The 22,662-nt window shown below is 40.3% G+C and overlaps 1 protein-coding gene across 1 annotated transcript in view; it reads right to left on the bottom strand.

The window, feature by feature from the left end:
- The window catches only part of steap2 (STEAP family member 2, metalloreductase), a 31,505-nt gene extending 9,136 nt beyond the window's left edge, over window positions 1-22,369 (bottom strand). The window contains exons 1-2 of the mRNA XM_067251721.1: window positions 21,836-22,369; window positions 20,059-20,586 (exon numbers count right to left, since the gene is read on the bottom strand). Of these exons, the coding sequence (XP_067107822.1) occupies window positions 20,059-20,586; window positions 21,836-22,369 (1,062 nt within the window). The remainder of the gene's footprint in view (window positions 1-20,058; window positions 20,587-21,835) is intronic.
- Window positions 22,370-22,662: the final 293 nt, after the last annotated feature.

Here is a 22,662-nt window from a genome sequence, read left to right as displayed (position 1 = left end):
TCTGGACCTTGGCGATGATGATCCGTGGCCGCTCATGTTGGAAAAGTTTAAGATGTAACTGTTATCCTGTATAAGAATGATTCTGTGTTCAGTATTCCTTGTGTGTAGAGAGGCCTACCCCCAAATCTGAACTCTGGGTAACACTAGGCTAACGTAATCAAGGGGACCTGGGCTTGATCACACTCTTACTGGAGAGTCCATAAAAGAGTTGGTCAAGCTTAGAGGGGTCAGAGAGCGCACACACGCACACACTCAAACACGCACGCACACACGCGCACCAGGTCTATGCAAGGGAGCCAAGGAAGAAGAGCCATGAGACATTTGCATGCATATTGCCGCAAGCAATAAATCTTTCTTAAACTTGTTCACCGACTGTGCAATGCTTGATAGATTAATATTCCTGACAGCTCAATAGGGTGAGGTTTCGGTCTCAGGCTGCGGTGGGCCCGATCTATTTTTACGGGTCTGCTAAAGTTGTCTTGACCGAGTAGCTCTGGGATGAGGTTAGCAACAAATTCAGTAGGGCTGCCTTTCTCTTCACCTTCTTTGATGCCCACAATCCTGACAATGAGTCTGCGAAAACGGCCCTCCAGATCGTTCACTTTAGTTCTGAGGGCGCCATTAACCAACTGTAGCTTGTTGCACGTAGCTTGCAGTGTTGTTAAGCGACCGTCATTAGCTGACACAACATTGTCCAAATCTTCAAAGCGGCGCTCAGATTCATGGTGTTTCTTCTGAAGAAAGGACAGCGTTGCTTCAATTGCGTCGAGGCGGCCCTCCAAAGATTTCTTTAACCCATCCATGAGGGAGGTCATTTTGGCGAGCACAGCACCGTGGCTAGCGATACCCGCAAATATAGAATCATTGCTAGCAGCCGACAAACTCGTCTTGAATGTATCCCTCTGACTATCGTCTTTCTTAGGCATATTGATACAAAACCACTTCCAACAGGCGTCAGCACTGTTTTAAGGGCAACCAAGCTTAAAATGATGTGAAAGTGCAATGATATGAAAATTAAATGAGGGAGATGGCACGGAGCACACGGAAAACACATCTACTCCATTACTGCTCTCGAGCGCCCCCGAGCGTGGTGAACTGTGGAAAGGCAAGAGATGGCAAGCGATTTGCGTTGCTGCAGTGGACACGCACCGTTAGACTTAAATAACTAATTCCTTTGGTAATGGCATTATTTGATTACTGTTAATGGTTTAAAGGAAAGGGACACTTTTCCTTTAAACCATAGGGGAATTGGTTTGGTTGTTTGGCCAATAATTAAACCCCCTACAAGGCTTAAGTCTAAATTGACGTTTACCTAAGTGAGGCTTTTTCGTGTAAGCGCAGCTTTCGTTAGCACCAGTCGGTGAATGATGTAACAAGAGTCCATGGCTATTTATGGATGCAATACAGTGTTTTGGACGAAATCTTTTACTTGATTGGATTGTTTGGACCTTTGATAATGTAACAATTTTTGTTGGGATGTTATGTATTAGTGGACTACTGTGATTGCATAGTTTAGTACTCAACAATCCTACGGATTGCCGGCGGGCCGTGGAACGCTAACAGGTTGATGCTGCCGCCATATTGGATTTTGTTGAAAGGTCTAAAACATTTTTCATAGGCTACATATTTTGTCCAATCTTCCCCAAAATTGGCAGATGATCTTCAGTCCAAGCCGCACAAACGTTATTGCATGGAATTTTGATTTTCGAAACCGTTCGTCTGGTACAGCCAATTGAAATCTCAGGTTAGCCACCAAACAGGAAGTTGGGTTTTATCTCAACAAAACTTTGATGTATTGACACAAAACTTGATATATTGACTCGGAACCATTTTCTGAGAATGTCAACAACATAAAATTATTATTAAAACAAAAGTTATTTTTCCATTCTTGGCCTTCTCATTTCTGCTTGCAGCTATATTTAGCATTGGTTTTAGTTGTCAATTGGTTAAAATATTGGTTATAATAGTGTTCACAGTGTCAATTCTTTTTGTTTCAGTATATTTTCAAGATAAAAAACACTTATTGTAGAACAAAATATCACAATATACAAGTTTGCTTACATTGCACAAACAGTGAGTCTGCAAATTACATAGACCCATAAGGTAACACTTGATTTTGATGGCCCAGTATGAACATTTCAAATATCAACTGTCCATTAACCTTAAAATAACCCTATCCAGTTGTTAATCCACTGCAGTTAATACAGTAGTTTGAGTGTCCCTATATAGTGTACCCTATAGTGCCTATAGGGTACAGAGTAAAAAAAAAAAAGACAATATTGTAACATTTACATTTAGTCATTTAGCAGACACTCTTATCCAGAGCGACTTACAGTAAGTACAGGGACATTCCCCCGAGGAAAGTAGGGTGAAGTTGTCAGAAATATTAATCTATCAAGCATTGCACAGTCAGTCGGTGAACAAGTTAAGAAAGCTTTATTGCTTGCGGCCGCAAAGAGACAAAGCATCACATGCCATAGCGCTACAAAGTTTGTCTGCTAGCATGTTGTGCTAGCTAGCTATTTAAACAGAACCACTCTTGACAGTCATTGGTTAAAACAAAGGCATGCAAACGTCCCATGGCTCTTCAATGGCTCCCTTGCATAGACCTGGCACGTGTGTGTGTGTGTGCGTGTTTGAGTGTGTGCGTGTGTGCGCTCTCTGACCCCTCTAAGCTTGACCAACTCTTTTATGGCCTCTCCAGTAAGATTGTGATCAAGCCCAGGTCCCCTTATTTACGTAAGCCTAGTGTTACTCAAGAGTTCAGATTTGGGGGTAGGCCTCTCTGCACACAAGGAACACAGAATCATTCTTATACAGGATAACAGTTACATCTTAAATGTTTCCAACAGAAGTGGCTTGCCCAAGGACATAACATAATTTTGCACAGCCGGGAATCAAACTGGCAACCTTCAGATTACTAACTCAGCCACCTGAATCCCTCCCTCTCCCCTATTGTTAAAGATCCTGTAAAGCAAATTCCATGATTTGCTTCTCAGTACATTATATACGTGTGAAATGAGTCCGTGAGAGCACGTGCAAAGCGCAAAAACTTTGTCGCATTGAAATGTGGAGTTAGACTGTTGAACAGTTTCTTTTCCGTTTTCAGATACGGTTTTGTATAGGCGGAGCCAAAACCCGACCGATCTACGTCACAGCGACCTATCTACGTCAGATCACAGACGGTTGCATTCTGTTACTCAGCTGGTACGATGCAAAGACAAAGTAATTAATACATAAAACACTCAGACTGCAGGTAGGTCGGTTCTGATATCTGCAATTGATGTAGCTAGTGTTGCTGTTGTTGCTAAATTCAATAAATTCGAGGGGGCGGAGATTCAGCTCCTTTAGGCAACATGCCCCCCCAGTCTCAAACAGAGAAGACTGCTGAGTTTCTCACAATTTTAAAGCCTAATTTAACATACTGGTCTGTGTTTTTTTTATTTTTTTATTTGGATGGGTAGTTACGGTGGCCGACATGTGCAAACGCGCTGCAAATTAAGAAAACACATGCAAATAGACAAAACACAAGCAAATTAAGAAAACATCTTCATGAATTTGACAACACATGAGCAGCAAACGCGCTGCAAATACACAAAAATATTGGTTATAATAGTGTTCACAGTGTCAATTCTTTTTGTTTCAGTATATTTTCAAGATAAAAAACACTTATTGTAGCAGTAATAAAACAATATATCACAGCGAGAACAAAAATTTAAATCAGTTACCACTAACCACAAGAGCAACAAGTCTCTAAGCAAGAGTCATTGTGATCCTTGAGGAAACTAACATCGGGTCAAGCGAACCGTTCCTAAGTACCGTTGTACTCCCGGAACAAGTGCGTCTTGAGCCTTTTCTTGAAGGTGGAGAGACAGTCAGTGTCTCTGATGGAGGTGGGGAGTTGATTCCACCACTGGGGGGCCAGACAGGAGAAAAGCTTGTGTTGGGACCGGGCAGTCTTCAGAGTTGGGACCGGGCGGACTTCAGAGTTTAAGAGAATAACAATAATCAATTTACTGTCAAGTTCTTCTCCGAGCTGGATATCCACTCTGAAAACCTGATGAAGGCATATGCCAAGAAAGGTGGAGTTCAAGGGAGAAAAATCAAGACCATCATGGCACCCATAACCCAGGTATGAAAAAGTGACAAAAACTTGACCTGAACCTGTCCATTGTAGAATTGACTTTGAGCACTACAGCTATTTCCCATTAAGGTAAATTGTTGAAATGGTGTTCCAAATGTTATTTTCTTCTCTGATCTGCATATTGAGACTGACACCATTGAAGTCAGGAGAGAATGTATCCTCAAAGGTCTCTGTGTGTACTTGAATGAAGATCCGGAGAAGCTGGTGAAGGAATACCTGGTATGTTAATTTACCTGGATAGGAGTATACAGGGTGAGGGGAGTGGTATGTTAATTTACTTGGATAGGAGTATACAGGGTGAGGGGATTGGGGCCGGCTTGAGATTCAGCCTGTCCTTGTCTTTTTCTCACTCGGAAAATAACAGTTTACTTTTAACTGCTTTTTCCTTTACTGAGACAATATACCTTATTCTGATGGAATAACTAACATTTATCAGCGGCAGCCTACTGTACAGTGATACGTATCACTGTACAGTATGTGTACAGTATGTAAAGAGTGTGTGCCATAACAATGGGATGCAATGCACATATTGAAATAAAATTTTCCTTGTCATTTTTTGTCTCAGGACGTCGATGAAAGCACTGTGGCTAAGGCAGAGACTGTCTTCGGAATCGTTGTAATTCGACGAGAAGGTGCAAATCCCAGCGATGACCCAGAGGATGTTGGGATTGTCCTGGAAGGGGTGGAAGTGATGGGGGATTTGGGCAATGTAGCTTTTGCTGTGGCGATGTTGCTTGGTCTGGTCTACCCACTTAACTTGAGCTATCCTCCGGAGCTCAAATACACCTTTGAGGTTGTGCAGAAGATTCTTATGGAATTGGATGGACACAACTATCCAACAAAGGACAAGTTTTGAAAACACTTATTTTCCGTTGAAGAATTATGTTTCTGTTTATAACACTCCCTGCAAACATTAGTTTTAAATAGTTTGTGAAGAAAAGTAATTCAAAATATTGAACCTTTTCCAGTTTTCTGTTTGTGCTTGACTCACAAGTGTAAGTATCTGTTTACTAAAACATTTTGTTAACACAAAAGCTATTTGAATGGTTTGTGAAGAAAAGTAATACAAAATATTGCACCTTTTCCAGTTTTCTGTTTGTGCTTGACTCATAAGTGTAAGTATCTGTTTACTAAAACATTTTGTTAACACAAAAGCTATTTGAATGGTTTGTGATTAAAAAAATAGAAAATATTGCACCCTTTTCAGTTGTGTTTGTGCTTATGTACAAAAACTATTTGAATTAATGCAATTAAACCATTAAAAATGATTTCCATGTGACTAAGTAGCTTTCTTTCAGCATTAAGCACTTTTGTTGTTCTAACATAATTTGCATGGGTTGGATCAACTTCATTTACTAGACTACTAGTTGGATCAACTAAATTAAATTAAGTTAAATGAAAATTAAGTTAGTTAGACTAAACCTGTTGAATTGAGTTGGACTAAAACATTGTAAATACGTTGGGCCAACCCTATTAATTTATATAGTACCCAACCAATGTAAATAAGTTAAATCAACTTAAATAAATTAAAGTGACCCAACATAAGTATAATGCGTTGGAATACATAATTGCGTAATGCGTGAATAAAGCGATTTAATCATGTGGAAATCCTTTCCATGATTTTTTTATGTTCGTTCAAAGAGTTATTTTTTTGAGTGTAGCCATGATCTATCATGGTAGAGTAGATAACATTTAAAACCTTCATTTGCCTTGTAACTGATTTCATTCATTTGCAATGTTATTAAATATTGATTTCATTTAACCTTCCTTTGACCATTCTTGCTCTGATTTAACCCATAGACTCAAATAACTGTAATTCCATTGGTATTGGCATTATTTTGTTAATGTTAATACACTAGGGATGTAACAGTATTATCAATTTTGTGGTATCGCGATAGCAAAATTGTCTTTATCATTGTGGTCACATTAGGGGTGGAACAATACATGTATTCGTACCGAACCGTACGGTACGGGCGTCACGGTTCGGTGCATGAAATTACACGGAGAATACACAATATAAAAATAAATAAAACGTGCGTGCAAATTAATTAATGTAATGCGGAACTACTGTTAGGTACTCGTGTTCTTTAGGGACATCTAATCTGTAGCTCTGAAGCTCTGATTGGCGCCGCCGTGAGTCAGAGATAGGCCAGCTAGCAGCACTAAGGACGAGTATGGCGAGTGGTGGCGACACACGAGAGATAGAGGACCTGCCGGCTTTTTTAGGATTGCAAGTTTGGGAAAACTTCGGTTTCCCATTCAGTTACAGTAGTGATGGGAAGTTCGGATCATTTTACTGATTCGGTTCTTTGAATCTCGTTCAGCAAAATGAACAAATCTTTTTTCAAGTCATTTGTTCATTTCAACTGGGAAGAGGGGGGGGGGGGGGGGTTGCTCAACATTTTATAGCCAATTCCCTGGCCTAAATACGTCCACTCCAAACACGTATCATATTCTCATGTTAGTGCATGTAAACCAGCAGATACTATTTTAAAAGAAATTCCTGCATTAAAATAATGTATAATGACAGTTTGTATGATTTGAAATGGTCATTTATTATCACACTAGCATTTAATTATCACAGAAAACAATTACGCTGCACTGAACTATAAGTAAAGTACAAAAAAAGTGAAAATAACAAAACCTGTAATTATTACTTGTGAACGAATATCATTCACGTCTTACTAAACCTAGTCACGCGAAAGTGAACGAGGTAAACAAATCCTTTCTGTTTCCTCTTCTGAGCCTGCAGGTCACGTGAAAAATTATCCAAAGATCCGTATCCGAAGACCCAGTCAAAATGATCGAATCGTTTCTGTCTTTGCTAGCTACCAGTACTGAGCCTATGCAGGTCACATGAAAAGCGATCCAAAGATCCGTATCCGAAGACCCAGTCAAAATGAACGAATCGTTTCTGTTTTTGCTAGCTACCAGTACTGAGCCTATGCAGGTCACGTGAAAAACGTTCCAAAGACTCGTACCCGGCAGATGATCGAATCGTTCCTCCCAACCGTGTCTTCGGATCAATGTTTCGTTCTTCTGACAACCGGGTCTTCGGATCAATGATTGGTTCATCTGCTGGGTATGAGTCTTTGGATCATTTTTCACGTGACCTGCATAGGCTCAGTACTGGTAACTAGAGGAAACAGAAACGATTCGTTCATTTTGACTGGGTCTTCGGATACGGATCTTTGGATCATTTTTCACGTGACCTGCATAGGCTCAGAAGAGGAAACAGAAAGGATTTGTTTTTCCTCGTTCACTTCTGCGTGACTAGGTTTAGTAAGACGTGAATGATATTCGTTTACAAGTGATAATTATAGGTTTCGTTATTTTAACTTTTTTTTTGTTCTTGGCCATGAGAATATGAACAAATCACTCTCTGAGACTACTCGTTACTCCCGAGTCATACTAATGATTCGTTCAAAATGAACGAATCGTTCACGAACGACACATCACTAGTACAGGCGAGAGTGGTGGATAAGACAAGCACTGTGTGTCGGCGTTGTTCAGCAGTTGTGGGCAGTGACGTGCAGTCTGGGTAGGCAAGATAGGTACTGCCTACCCTGCCAAAATTCAAACGTAAAAATGTTATTAAATCATTTTATTTAATAAAACTTATATTTGTATTTTGACTGTTTATTCTTGAGATTTATATATGCAATATGTGTTGCGCAGTTGAAGTGAAACCGGCGCGAGAAACCGTGGAAACGAACGGAGCGTCCACCAGAAAACACAAGGAAGAAGTCAAACGAAGCATAGTGGGTCATAGGAGGTAATAAGAGCTAGCTAGAGTAGTAAAGTAAAGTAAAAAGTTAACTTAATGCGGCGGTGGTTAGGACAAACGTCTGGGGGCGAGAAGAGGAACGAGGCAGGGGATGAGGATATTGATAGCACTAGAGAAACGAAGAAAATAAAATGTAATGCCAAATGGCTGACGGGTCGGGAATGGCTTGTGTTTGACAATGAAAATGTTGTCATGTTTTGTAAGGATTGCCGCATGTAGTCTACGCATAAGAAAAATGATGTTGCTTACTGACACAGTCTAGTGTAATGTAAATACACTGTTCTTAATAAAGAGTATATTAGGTCAGTTTAATTAATGCCTGCTTAGGACAAAACGTTAAATGCATGGGCAGGAGTCAATCTCATCATGACGCGAATGGACGTTTTAGCCATTTACAATAAATCGTGTCCTTACTTAGTCACGTGTTGGTGATTTCACATACCCTTGCATCATACGTCTGTGCTTCATTTTACTTCATTTTCTGTGTTTTTCATGCCAACAATGTTAATAAAATGATCAAATGCATTCAGTGAAACTCATAATTGTTCTTATTTTCACCGGAAAGAATTTGGCTAGTGGAAATTCTGATTGGCTGGTGATCAAAAAAGTTAATTTAGAACCCTGCATACAAATAGGGCCAAAAAAATTACTGACGCAATCGGAATTTACATGTCATCTTCAATGCGCCCGTATTCACTCGTAAAGGAACCTGGTTTGTTTTGCTTTTCCCTCCGTTGTACCTAACTCGTACCGAACCGTAATGTCTAATGTATTAACCGAACCGTGACTTCAGTGTACCGTTCCACCCCTACTAGGTACCTATGAACATGTCTTAATCTGCTAGACAAGTGGGTTCCACTTTGTTCTTTTGGTGAGCAATCTCACGTGCCCTACTTACCGGCGTCATGGAGCCGACCACCTAAATAGTTATTTAGCACTAGCGTTGCTACCTGCATAATATGACCTTTATTTAACCAGGTAAAATCAATTGAGAACCAATTCTCATTTACAATGATGACCTGTCCAAGAGGCAGTAGCACAGTCCACACAAGTGACACAAACAGCACAGATACAAAACAGTCTAACAAACACATGAGGAAAAGGCTAGACACATGGGTAAATGAATAAACACCATGTACCAAAATAAACAATAAAATAAATAATACAAATAAATAAAAAGAAAAAAGCAGATTACTGGATTTTCTTTATAAAAATGAGAGCGAGAGAGAGAGAGCAAGAGAGTGAGAGCGAGAGAAGCAAGGGCTGGTCAGCAAGTACAGCAGTCAACTATGATTTGTTGCAGCTTTAGTTTGAACATGTTGAGAGAGGTGAGAGCTGTTAGTTTGAGTGTGTTTACCTACCTAAGTGTACCTACAGCTGGCAGCTCAGTTTTTCTCCTAGATTCAGACCTAGCCCCAGTAAATTGTAGAGCTAGCTAACTACTACACTTCTGTAGTAGTGCAGTAACTACTACACCCCCCAGAAATATTTTCAGGCTTCAACCAGTGCTGCTCAAGCAGAAAGACAGGGTCAGGGAGAGAAATAGATAGATTTGTTAGGCATTGAAAAGTAGGAGAGGAGGACAGCATCCAACATGCTGCTGTGAGAGAGCCAGCTGAAGCAACAGGTGAGGTGGACAGATGTAGAAACAGGCAGGTAAGAAAGCAGGTCTCAGGATAAGGGGACTCATTTCTATTCTTCCGTTTCTGGCAGATAGGACTTGAATGGGGTGTGAATTTTGTATAAGGTGTTAAATGTGTGTATTGTGGGTTGGGCGTGTGAATCATTTTTGATTAATATTATTTAATATAATAAAGTTCTGTGTAACGAATTATTAACTAAGGAATTATTTTGAAGCCCCCCGTTCTGAAATGGAGCTTTGGAGAAGTAACACCAGTATAGCAGCTAGCGCATTTACTAGCAGGCATAATGTACTAGACAATGTCAATTTGACACTATGACACGTAATGCCATTGCATAGTTGAGGGGGGTCTGGGGGTTCTTCCCCATGAGATTGAGTGTCAGACACTTCATTTCCTACATTCAAATACTTAAAGCGAGCACACGGGAGTGTGCATGAGGTAAAACATTTTTGCATTCATTTGCGCGCCTATACTGTTTTTCAAGCTTTAAGTTTCAATTCATGTTTCCCGGGCTTTGTTAGGGACATGTCCCTAGCATCCCTACTAAATTCTATGCCGTTGCCGGTGTGTATTCTCTGCAATTAAGTTGTTCAAAAGTACAATTTCTGGTAAGTAATCTATGAATTGTTTGTAACCCTTTTAATCAGGGTTTAGGTCTGGACAGAGTATGGAAACTGCACTTGTGAGCAGAGGTGGGTAGAGTAGAAGACTGTACATGTAAAAGTTTTGTTACTTTAAAATAATAATGACTCAATTAGAAGTAAAAGTAGTACCCCAAATAATTGCTTGAGTAAGAGTACAAAAGTATACAGTGAAAAGAGCAGAATCTTAAAATGTTAATTAAACAGCCTTTTTGTCATCTAAATCACTGCTTTGACAGTCTGTAAGAGCAAAGGGCAGTGTTTCCTCTATGTTATAGAGGAAACACGGCTATGTTGTAGCCACGGCTACAACAACGCCACGGCTATGTAAGGCTGGGTGTCAAACCTGCAGTCTGGGGACGGTCTCAATTTGGTCTGATTGGTTGGTCTTGTGTATAAAGGGAATTGTAATGCATTGTTCTTTGGATTCTTCATCTCCTGAGACCTTCTCCTCAGTTCTGGTTTGTCCAACTGTCCTACTCCTTGCTCACCTCTTTCTCTCTCTCTCTCTGATTTACAATGATCATGGTAGAGTAAGTAAGATTTAAAGCCTTCATTTTGTAACATGTTTGCCTTGTAATTGATTTCAGTCATTTGCAATGTTATTAAATGCGTATTTCATTTAACCGTACTTTGACCATTCTTGCTCTGATTTAACCCATAGTCAAATAACCTTAATCCTATTTGTATTGGCATTATTTGGTTCATGCTAATACACTATTCAGTTTCCCATCTTCCTTTAAACCATAGGGGAATTTGTTTTGGCTGTTTGGCCAATATTTAACCCCCTACAGCTACAACAACGCCACAACGCTGTAGTGAGGTCAACAAGACCACACAGAGCCAACATCTTGCCACACCTGAAGAGTGATTCAATCACATCAGACAAACCTAATCAGCCCTTGTGACCCCCTCAGTATGCTGATTACCCACCAAAGGACGATGCAAAGGAACCATAGAATTGGGGGGGGACCTCCCCAATCTACCTAATCAGCCCTCCTGCTTGATTGCAAGCTTCAAAGGGCCTGCTTGAGACAACACGTCTCCAGCAACCATTTGCTATCCGTTTCGGCGGCGATTTGAACAAAGAACACACCTTGATCAGAACTTCTGAGGAAAGTTCTTGAGACTTCACCTTTACAGTGAAGAGTACAAGGTGGAGAATTATGAGAGGGATAGTTGTGTCATGTTTGTTACCTTGTTTTAATGTTATGTTCACTGAAATCTTGATTCTAGTAACAACTCCTTCTTCCTAAAAAGATAACCACGTCATTCTTGGTATCTACACAAAGCTATCATAATAAAACAAGCATTCAACTATATTTTGTAACTGTACCAAGATGTCCAGAACAATATTTGAACAATCGTATGAACCAGCCAGAGATCAGATCACACCTTTGGTAGGTGTGAAGGAAGGAGGGGGGAGTTGAGAACCCAGCTTTCCCCAATCAACATCTGATCCCAGACAGGCTCTCCCTCGAACTCTGAACTGTATAAAGCCCTAAGATGACCATCAATCTCTGACTCCAGTGAAAACCAACCATGGCATGAACGCCATCAGGATTGGCGTTCCAAAGGACATCGCCAAGCTTCTCCTGAGATTCAACTTCATAGTGAACGCGTCACTATCTGGACGTTTCAACAGAAGAACCAAAAAACGCAATTCTAATTGCGACTTCACTGAGATCCCGCAGACTCAGTCACATGACCCAGCGCAGCCGCGCTTTGACTTCAGATTCTTCAAATGGACCTTTGGCGCAAACCGCCCTCAACCTCATTGATCAACCCCTGATCAAACGTAACTATGGCTAACGCTCTTTCCTCCTCGTCATGGCATTGGCGTGAGCTCTGTTTATGATTTGTAAGGATGTAATCATTGACTGTATAATTTCTGTCTTTCTTTAAGTTAGACCATTTCATTCTGATCATTGAAACCAATCTCTCATATCAAACCCATAAACTTGTTCATAAGATCTGTTTACCTTACTTGAATAAATTCATTGTAAAGATATTTTGACGTGCGTGTTCACTGATGTTACGATTGGCTCTACACTTAGAACGAATACATTCCTAAAGATGAGACTGATTATTACATATTAAATATAGGATTCCCTAATGTCCTAAACCAATATTAGGGTGGTGCCCCGAGACTTTATGTTAAATTAAGTATTTCTGTCTTTAAATGAGCAAACCCCGCTACAACGCGGTATCAGAAATAGGGCTGTACAAAAAAAGGCAGCCTATCAGCAGTGATTGTTAGAGTGCATGTCGCAGAATAGCACGGACACGCGCTTCACACTGCAGTTGGGATTGCTTGTGTGCGTCCTTGAGAACTGTAAGTCGTATAACTTATGTTGTCAGTTCATTTAAGTTCATTTTAGTTGCACTTCTGTGGTTCGATAGCGATTTCTGCCCTCGCTGACGTTTGTATTTTAGGTGCATCATTATGCTGAAGTAGTTTTAATTAATAAATAGTGGGTTTATTGTTATTATTTGCTACAGAATGCTTAGCCTATCAAGATCAAATGAAGCAGACAGTGTACTTGCCTTCGACTACCTTAATGGATTGGCTAGGCTACTGACCATTTTAGTCATTTAGCAGACGCTCTTATCCAGAGCGACTTACAGTAAGTACAGGGACATTCCCCCCGAAGCAAGTAGGGTGAAATGCCTTGCCCAAGGACACAACGTCAATTGTTTTACAATAAGTTGTTTCGTCAATTGTTAATTGGCAGCATTTATGCCATTTAGAAAACATACCAGGGCTGGACTGGGACAAAAAATCGGCCCTGGCATGTTTGGCCCAGGCGGCCCATGCCCACCGTGACTGGTCAGACATATTCCCTGCAGACAGTCCTTAAAATATGCGTGCATTCTATAATATGAGTTGCCTAGTGTTCTGCGTTCATGTGATAGTTTTGGATCCTTCCAGAAGGGTCTCAAGACTTATCTGTTGATCTTACACTTAAATCATTAATTAATTCTTAGAGTTATGATTTGTATATTTATGGTATGAAAAATTATATACATATTGATAGTTGATATTGTATTGTTATTATTACTATTTTGCCTAATATTGGCTTAGCAACTTTTAAAACTGTTTACTGTTCATTTTAATTATTGTAAGATTCATATTTTGTCGCTTTTGACAAAAGTGTCTGCTAAATACAATACAGAAACACATACACAGCCTTCCTCCCTTCCTGAGTCCCTGTTAATTTGCCCACTCCTTACCACGTTGTCAACTAGGCTACTCTTTCTTCCATCTTTTCCTCACTCACTCCCATGGCCCTGTCATGGTCACTCTCCTCCTCCTCGGCTTCTTCCCTGACCCTGTCAGTACATTGCATAGTTGAATAACTTGCCTTTCCAGATTAAATGTCTGTTCTTGGTCTTGGATTTTGTGAAATACATTTCTAAATAAATGCGATTTATAGTCCAGTGCGACTTAGGTTTTTTTCCTCTTCATGACACATTTTTTGACTGATGCGACTACTGAAAATACGGTCAACTTAAATAGTAACTGGCCCTCCAAAGGAGTAACTGGTGCAGGGGGGCTAGTTATCACACTTGGATACAGACAAACTTGGATAAAACTGATTTTATCCAAAAGCAATAACATCACTAAACACTACTTGAATGCAATATTAAGGAGATGTATTGTGCAGTGAACTGTTGTGTATGTGTGTTATGATGTCTTCTTATTTTTATATATTTAAAAAAATACTTTTATATTTATGTGTTATATACTTGTTGCATTTCATTTGATATTGCGCTTAATGGATTACATCCACTTTTGTTGTACATGTACAATGACAAAGATTCTATTCTCTACCCAGTAGGGGTTCACAAGTGTAGGGCTGTATTGGCAGAGACTGTAATGATCAAACCCCTTTTGCCACTGGTCACTCAGACTGTAAACTCACTAAGGGACTGTAATTTTAGATGACAATCACACCTTCTCGCGCAAACCACTGGAGAGGTGGTCTCAGCAGTTGAAGGGGAAGGTAAATTGAGGAGGACTCTGAAATTATCATTAACCCATTAAGGAGTAGCATCACACATATGTGATCGTTTAAATGCGGGTCCCACAGCGTAACGTTGCATATATGTGATTTGAACAATTTAATATTTTACGATTGACAAAAACTACACGACAAACGCCTCAGTGTGGCTTCAAAATTTACTAATGAGAAGTCTAACAAGTAACACTAGCATGGTAGTAGCATTTCTACGAGTATTATGCTAGGTAACTTAGCCCGGAAGCTAACTAAAGCTATCTAGTTACCGTTTCGGAAAAATAACTTGCGCTGTGGGGACCGTCGGAAATATTTAGAACTCACGCATCTAATGGTTAAAAGTTAATGTGTCAGGCAAAGTGTTAATGTAAATATAATAGTAAACAACTTTGAATGTAATTTATTCTTATTATTTTATGTATTACATTTTAATAATACTTTTAATGTTGTAACGTGTAAATTTACAGGCAAGATCACCCCCCCCCCTCCACTGAAAAAGAAATGATCCATAATTTTAATGGTAGGGTTGTGAGAGAGTGGGAGACATAATAACAACAACAAAAATCCAGAAAAATGCATTTCAAAATTGTTAGAAATTGATTTGCATTTTAATGAGTGAAATAAGTATTTGACCCTCTCAAATCAGAAAGATTTTCTGGCTCCCAGGTGTCTTTTATACAGGTAACAAAATGAGATTAGGAGCAAACAATTGGTAACACACTACGCTGTGAAGGACTGAAGTCCTGCAGCGCCCGCAAGGTCCCCCTGCTCAAGAAAGCCCGAAATGTTAAGTCACGTCTGAAGTTTGCCAATGAACATCTGAATGATTCAGAGGAGAACTGGGTGAAAGTATTGTGGTCAGATGAGTCCAAAATCGAGCTCATTGGCATCAACTCTCCGTGTTTGGAGGAGGTGCTTATGACCTCAAGAACACCATCCCCACCGTCAAACACGGAGGTGGAAACATTATGCTTTGGGGGTGATTTTCTGCTAAGGGGACAGGACAACACCACATCAAAGGGCCGATGGATGGGACCATGTACCGTCAAATCTTGGGTGAGAACCTCCTTCCCTCAGCCAGGGCATTGAATATGGGTATTCCAGCATGACAATGACCCAAAACGCACGGCCAAGGCAACAAAGGATTGGCTCAAGAAGAAGCACATTGAGGTCCTGTAGTGGCCTAGCCAGTCTCTAGACCTTAATCCCATAGAAAATCTGTGGAGGGAGCTGAAGGTTCGAGTTGCCAAACGTCAGCCTCGAAACTATGGAAGTCTTTATTCAAAATGGCATGCATTTTAAATATTCAATTAAATCCCCAAAATCCCTCCTGAGATGTGTGCAAACCTGGTGGCCAGCTACAAGAAACGTCTGACTGTGATTCCAACAAGGGTTTTGCCACCAAGTACTAAGTCATGTTTTGCAAAGGGGTCAAATACTTATTTAACTTATTAAAATGCAAATCAATTCAGAACAATTATGCCATGTGTTTTTCTGGACCTTTTTGTTGTTAATCTGCCTCTCACTGTTCAAATAAACTTACCATTAAAATTATAGACTGTAATTCTTTGTCAGTGGGCAAACGTAAAAAAATCAGCAGGGAATCAAATCCCTCACTGTAGGTGTTAAGGGGCCCCACGCCTGTCTTCGCCGGGGGGCATTTGGTTTCCACAAGTGGGCATTTTGTACATAGCTCTCTTATAGAAAAATATTGCTAAAATAATAGGTGGGGGGCACAGCATTCCTTTTGGGGGGACATTTCCCGTCAATCCCCCCCCCCCTTGGAGACGATGGGAAAAGATCTACAAATACAGCAGCCGCACCATGTATCAAAATAAACTACTGTATTTTACAAATGAACTTTCAACCCGGATGAAGGTTCATTTAAAGTTACCAACAGTTTAATGTTTAACTAACAGTTTGCTAATGACTAACTAACGCTATAACTGTATCCTAATTTAGTTACTTGGTGTTTGGTAAAGGGCCTACTTTGCATCAGTGACAAACAAGTAATTAATAAGAAGACAATTGATGGCATCGTTATTCATAGCAAAATAGCATCGTCTTAATCCTTCAACTGTTAATGACATATAGTACTAAATTATGTGTCAGGCAGTCATTCATGCAATGCTATGAAAAATCATGATCCTACTGAACAGCTACTTCAGTTACATTTAGTTTTTTGTTTTTTTTAGCAGACGCTCTTATCCAGAGAGTTAGGGTACAATCATTTACAATACATTATTTATCTATCAATCATGGGATACCTATTTGGAAGTTGAAAAAACCAACATTAAAGCACTTTGTCAACAATTGTTACATTTACATTTATGCATTTTCATAAAATGGATAAATGTCTTTAGATTTTAAATGTGGCCAGAAATTTAATCAGAAAGTAACTAAAGAATTTGTCAAGGAGTATAAACTTCAACCACTGATCTCAACAAGTCTGGGCAAATTACTGAGTAGGCACCAATCAGATGCAGCATCTATACTATAACGCAAGGAATTTCTGTCTGTCTGTGCAAGTTTTATATTTTTTTTGGGGGGGAAATCCAGGCACTGTGCAAAGTTGTAATTTTGCAGGTGTCCATCTCAGGACCCAAGGTTTTGCGGTTGACGGATGGGAGCTTTGCGTTTCCGAAATATGTTGTGCTGAGTTTGGGTCCACTATGGATTGCATCATAATAAATGTCTAGATGTTTGTGGTGTTAAGACTATTTAACAGAGAACCAATTTAAAACATTTTGATCAAGAGGACATAAGCAACTGATAACGTAGGAAACAGAAGACAATTGTTGGCTCAATAATTTGCATGTATGTACCAGAGCATTGGCAATTTGTTTAAAATAATAAGAAATACAGTTACAGTTAGGTCCATAAATATTTGGACATTGACACAATTTTCATCATTTTGGCTCTGTATACCACCACAATGGATTTGAAATGAAACAATAAAGATGTGCTTTAAGTGCAGACTTTCAGCTTTAATTTCAGCGTATTTACATCCAAATCAGGTGAACGGTGTAGGAATTACAACACATTTGATATGTGGCCCCCCCCCTTTTTAAGGGACCAAAAGTAATTGGACAATTGGCTGCTCAGCTGTTCCATGGCCAGGTGTATGTTATTCCCTCATGGGAGTTCGTTATTTCATTGACAAGGAGCAGATAAAAGGTCTAGAGTTCATTTCAAGTATGATATTTGTATTTGTAATCTGTTGCTGTCAACTCTCAATATGAAGTCCAAAGAGCTGTCACCATCAGTGAAGCAAGCCATCGTTAGGCTGAAATATCAAAACAAACCTATCAGAGAGATAGCAAAAACATTAGGTGTGGCCAAATCAACTGTTTGGTACATTCTTAAAAAGAAAGAACGCACTGGTGAGCTCAGCAACACCAAAAGACCCGGAAGACCACGGAAAACAACTGTGGTGGATGACAGAATTCTTTCCCTGGTGAGGAAAAACCCCTTCACAACAGTTGGCCAGATCAAGAACACTCTCCAGGAGGTAGGCGTATCGGTGTCAAAGTCAACAATTAAGAGAAGACTTCACCAGAGTAAATACAGAGGGTTCACCACAAGATGTAAACCATTGGTGAGTCTCAAAAACAGGAAGACCAGATTAGAGTTTGCCAAAAAACATCTAAAAGAGCCTGTACAGTTCTGGAACAACATCCTATGGACAGATGAGACCAAGATCAACTTGTACCAGAATGATGGGAAGAGAAGAGTATGGAGAAGGGAAGGAACTGCTCATGATCCAAAGCATACCACCTCATCAGTGAAGCATGGTGTAGGTAGTGTTATGGCGTGGGCATGTATGGCTGCCAATGGAACTGGTTCCCTTGTATTTATCGATGATGTGACTGCTGACAAAAGCAGTAGGATGAATTCTGAAGTGTTTCGGGCAATATTATCTGCTCAGATTCAGCCAAATGCTTCAGAACTCATAGGACGGCGCTTCACAGTGCAGATGGACAATGACCCGAAGCATACTGCGAAAGCAACCAGAGTTTTTTAAGGCAAAGAAGTGGAATGTTCTGCAATGGCCAAGTCAATCACCTGACCTAAATCCAATTGAGCATGCATTTCACTTGCTAAAGACAAAACTGAAGGGAAAATGCCCCAAGAACAAGCAGGAACTGAAGACAGTTGCAGTAGAGGCCTGGCAGAGCATCACCAGGGACCACCACAATGGATTTGAAATGAAACAATCAAGATGTGCTTAAAGCTGAAAGTCTGCACTTAAAGCACATCTTGATTGTTTCATTTCAAATCCATTGTGGTGGTATACAGAGCCAAAATGATGAAAATTGTGTCAATGTCCAAATACTTATGGACCTAACTGTAGCTTTTATGATGTGTGTGTTCACTAATTGTGATATAAATAAAAGGATTGTTCTTCTTCTACAAGCTCACTTTTTGCTAACAATAAATACATGATGTAATCTTCAATCTTTTGAAATAATAAACTATTGGATTCCACCTATTGTGAACAAACGTTATTAGTTCACACGGTTGATATTGATAGGAATTGATCCATAATGTCGGATATAATCAACCGTAAATCATATGTGATTTAACTGTTGATATGTTAAACATTAATGCCAGCCAGGGGCGCCGTATAGGGGGGAAAGTTAGGACAATTCTAAGTTCCAAAAAGTAAAATATATATTAAAAATATAATAATACAATTAATGATCTCTTTGTTTTTACTTGGGTTTGGCAATAAAAGGTAAATATCCCAATTGACCAAAAAGTAAACATCCATATTGACCGACCATTACTGTGTGATATTAAAATATTGTATTACTGTGGGTCAACTCCACCCACAGTAATATACTCTTTGTGGTCTATAAAATCAGTCTTCATAGGCAATATGCTTCCAATCACAATAACCGGTTAATCAGACAAGTGAATCAGAAAGCTGAGATCAAACATTAGGTATGTGACAGCCTACTCAATGATCCTTGTTACATCAGCTACTGATCATTGCGTTGGATGAATGATTCCTCAGAGGAAGGAAGGGAAGTTTCAGTCATCGGTTTATGCCCTTTATGTCATCATGCCTTCTATGAGCCACTATAGCCATAAGTGTGTTCACACCAAACGCTCAGCAAATTATTCAAGCGAATTACGCAAAATATTGCTTCGCCTTCCTTTGTGTTTAATTGAGCGAATCGCTAGGAGCCAATTGTTTTTCTTTCGTCGTCAACCATGTCCGAAATGTCTACAATAAAAGAAATACGAAGTAGTGTCGTATAGCAGAGGATGCCCACAGACAGCTACAATGATCTTGCCCTCCATTTCTTCTAAAATGTTAGTGACATGTCAACATTGATAAACTTTTGCGACACAGCGTCACACGAATATTTCGCTTGAGTTGAAAGATTTGCTTTGCGTTCGGTGTGAACACAGCATAATAGTTACACAATAACACTGGCTAGTACCTATCACCAGTATCACAGGAAGAAAGAATGGAATGGTGAGGGGTGGGGATACAATATGAATAAAGGCAATGGGAAGTATCTGGTGGAAACTCAGTTGAGAAGGTTGTTTTTCTTCTGACAAGCAGAAATGGCCAAGATACTTGCAAAACTCATATTTTGCTGTTGCAATGTGAACAACATATGTACCGCAGTGTAGTTCATGATCATACCTGAGGCCAAGCTAGAAAAAGGATGAGTCACTGGCCACAACATTCAATCATTTCAATGTAGGTCACACATTCTCACACAAGCATGACCAAAGAGATACAAGCGCTCACTCAACCTCTCTCTTTCTTGCTCTCACACACATATATTCTCCAACCCAAACCCACCTGTTGATAGGCCATGTTGAGCAGCAGGTACTTCTCAGACCTCCTCATAGGTAGACAGAGGCTATAGAGAACATGAACACAGCCCAGAAAGAAGCTGAGCAGACCCAGCTGCTTCCTGCTTTGCAGCCATCCCTCCAGCCAATGAGGGAAGCGCCTGTACTTAGTTCTGTAGTACAGCTGGTGGACAGCAGCAATCTCGCCCCCCAGGTAGACTAACGCCAGCATTGTAATGGCTACAGTGGGCAGTGTCCGATTCACTATCTCCATTGGGATCTTGTAAAAGTTGCTCTGCTTGCTTTTCACATAAGGGTAGACGATGTCACGCACAAAGGAATAGGCAAAGAAAAATATGGAGAGGGACACTGCGGTGAGGACAGGGCCTTTCCAGGCAGGAAAGAGACGCAGCGGTATGTTTTCAATCTCTCTGGAGGATGACAGGAAGCCCATGTCCATGGGGGAAAAGTTGAGTTGCCGTGCAAGCTCTAGTACTTGGTGGCGGCCCTCTGTTGAGTTACTGCAGATGTAGACCTAGAGGACATGGCCCATCAGTAAAGATATGATGAGTTTAAATTCTCTCCATAACATACCTGACATTGAATGGGAATTTGACCTAAATTAGCAAGGTTGTCTCACACAGATCTTGGTTCTCAAGGTGTTATATCACCATAAACAACCAAGACATTATTCGTTTTAGTATTTTACTGTACATACTTGAACTAGAACATATATAAAAGAAGGTCAAAGGTAGTCCCATTAGTTAACATCTAAGTTTTTAATGACCTGTTTGATGATTAAATATCCCCTATTATATAGGACTATTTCAGAATGATGGCAACCTAGCACACTCTTCTCAGCTCTGGGGTATAATGGGGTAATCCAAGCATAACATCTGGAGAAATGAATGTCTTCCAGGCAAGAACAGGTAAATAATTTGTATGGCAATGCTTTCATTAACTTAGCTGTCTGCTTTCTACTCTATTCATTGGCTGGGAGTCAGGTAGGTAATCAGAAGGTTGCCGGTTCGATTCCCCATCAGGCCAATGACGTTGTGTCCTTGGGCAAGGCACTTCACCCTATTGCCTCGGGGGAATGTCCCTGTACTTACTGTACGTTGCTCTGGATAAGAGCGTCTGCTAGATGACTAAATGTAAATGTAGAAACAAAATCAGTGACGTCTTAAGAGAATGGTCTGAAGAGGATAAGATTCTGTTATGCCAATTCTTTGAAACACATTTCAGTGGGGTTATATTATTATACCAAATTACATGTCTATATTGTAGGTTTAGAGAGAATAGTATTGGAACCTATTCCATGAAGACATTTACAAGAAATCTAAATAATGAATGTGTAAGAGGTTAGAAAAAAAGAAGGCACAAAGTGCTGTATGTAAACATTACAATGTGGTCACTGGAAATTGTAGTTGTTGGAACAGACAGCTGTTGCCTTATGAAGGTGCTTCTCTGGTTCAACAATTTGGCTAGTTTTAAATTTTAAAATACGTAGTCATGATGTTCAGTCACAAACCTATTTGGGATGATTCCACTACGAAATTTAAACAATGATTTGGACTGAAAATATGTGGCATGGCTTTCCTGGATTTCTGAATATGAGACAATGTTAGATTAAATCACTTGCCATGAGAGGGAAAGATGACTATGTGCATGTCTGCCTCTGTATTGCCCTAGTCTTTGGTCTCATGGTATGTGCAGTTTTGCAGGAGGCCATGGCTGCAACTCCCGCCTAATAAATACATCCTTTAACCCTTTTAACACTTCACCTGTCTGCTGGCATCTTTGGGCCCAGCCTGCTGCAAAGCCCAGGCAGATATCACATTGAAGCCCTTCACCACGATAGACTCTGGAAGGAGGGAGGCCAGGTATTCTGCGTTCGATTCCGGATACTGGTTTAACCTCCTGTTATTGCTAACGTCTATCAGGACCTTTCCTGACAGCAGGTGTTTAAGGTCCCAGAGAACTGCTGGGTAATGTTCCCGCCGTATAGCCAGGAAGATGATGCCAGCCTTCCCCACAGCATCCTCATGATGCGTCACATCCACTACGTGTGGGAAGAAATCAGCAGCACGCTTGGGTTGACGGCTCCCCACCACCACGTGAAAGCCACAGCGTAGCAGTCGAATGGTCAGGCACTTGGAGAAGTCACCAGAGCCAAGGATGGCTACCGCTGTCTTGGAAGTGATACAGTGCTCATCAGACCCATTCTTCAGGCCATTGGGCAGAAGGGTGGCAGGAGGGTGGGTGGAGGTAGTGTAGATGGGGTCGGTGGGGCTGCCCAACATGGAGATGACATCCATTCTGCAAGCCTATGGTCAGTTCACCCAATCCCTAAAAATTCCCAGCCTCTGTTGGGAGTAGAGAAAAAGGGTTGGTTAGATGGCAACTCAACTCATTTGAATGCCTTTACTTAAGATTATTTATTAGTTTTTTCGTTTGTCAAGTTGAAGAAAGGGTCCTTTGGTGTCTGTGCATGGAAACTATAACACAAAGTGGATTGTTTTACCGTAATTTTCGGACTATAAGGCGCACCTGAATATAAGCCGCAGCAGCTAAATTGAATGATGTGTACATATATAAGCCGCACTGGACT

This window comes from Osmerus mordax, chromosome 15 (genome assembly GCF_038355195.1).
Source record: "Osmerus mordax isolate fOsmMor3 chromosome 15, fOsmMor3.pri, whole genome shotgun sequence".
NCBI classification, from domain to species: domain Eukaryota; kingdom Metazoa; phylum Chordata; class Actinopteri; order Osmeriformes; family Osmeridae; genus Osmerus; species Osmerus mordax.
The sequence above is the reverse complement of the archived record's forward strand: the minus strand, read 5'-3'. Positions and strand labels throughout refer to the sequence as shown.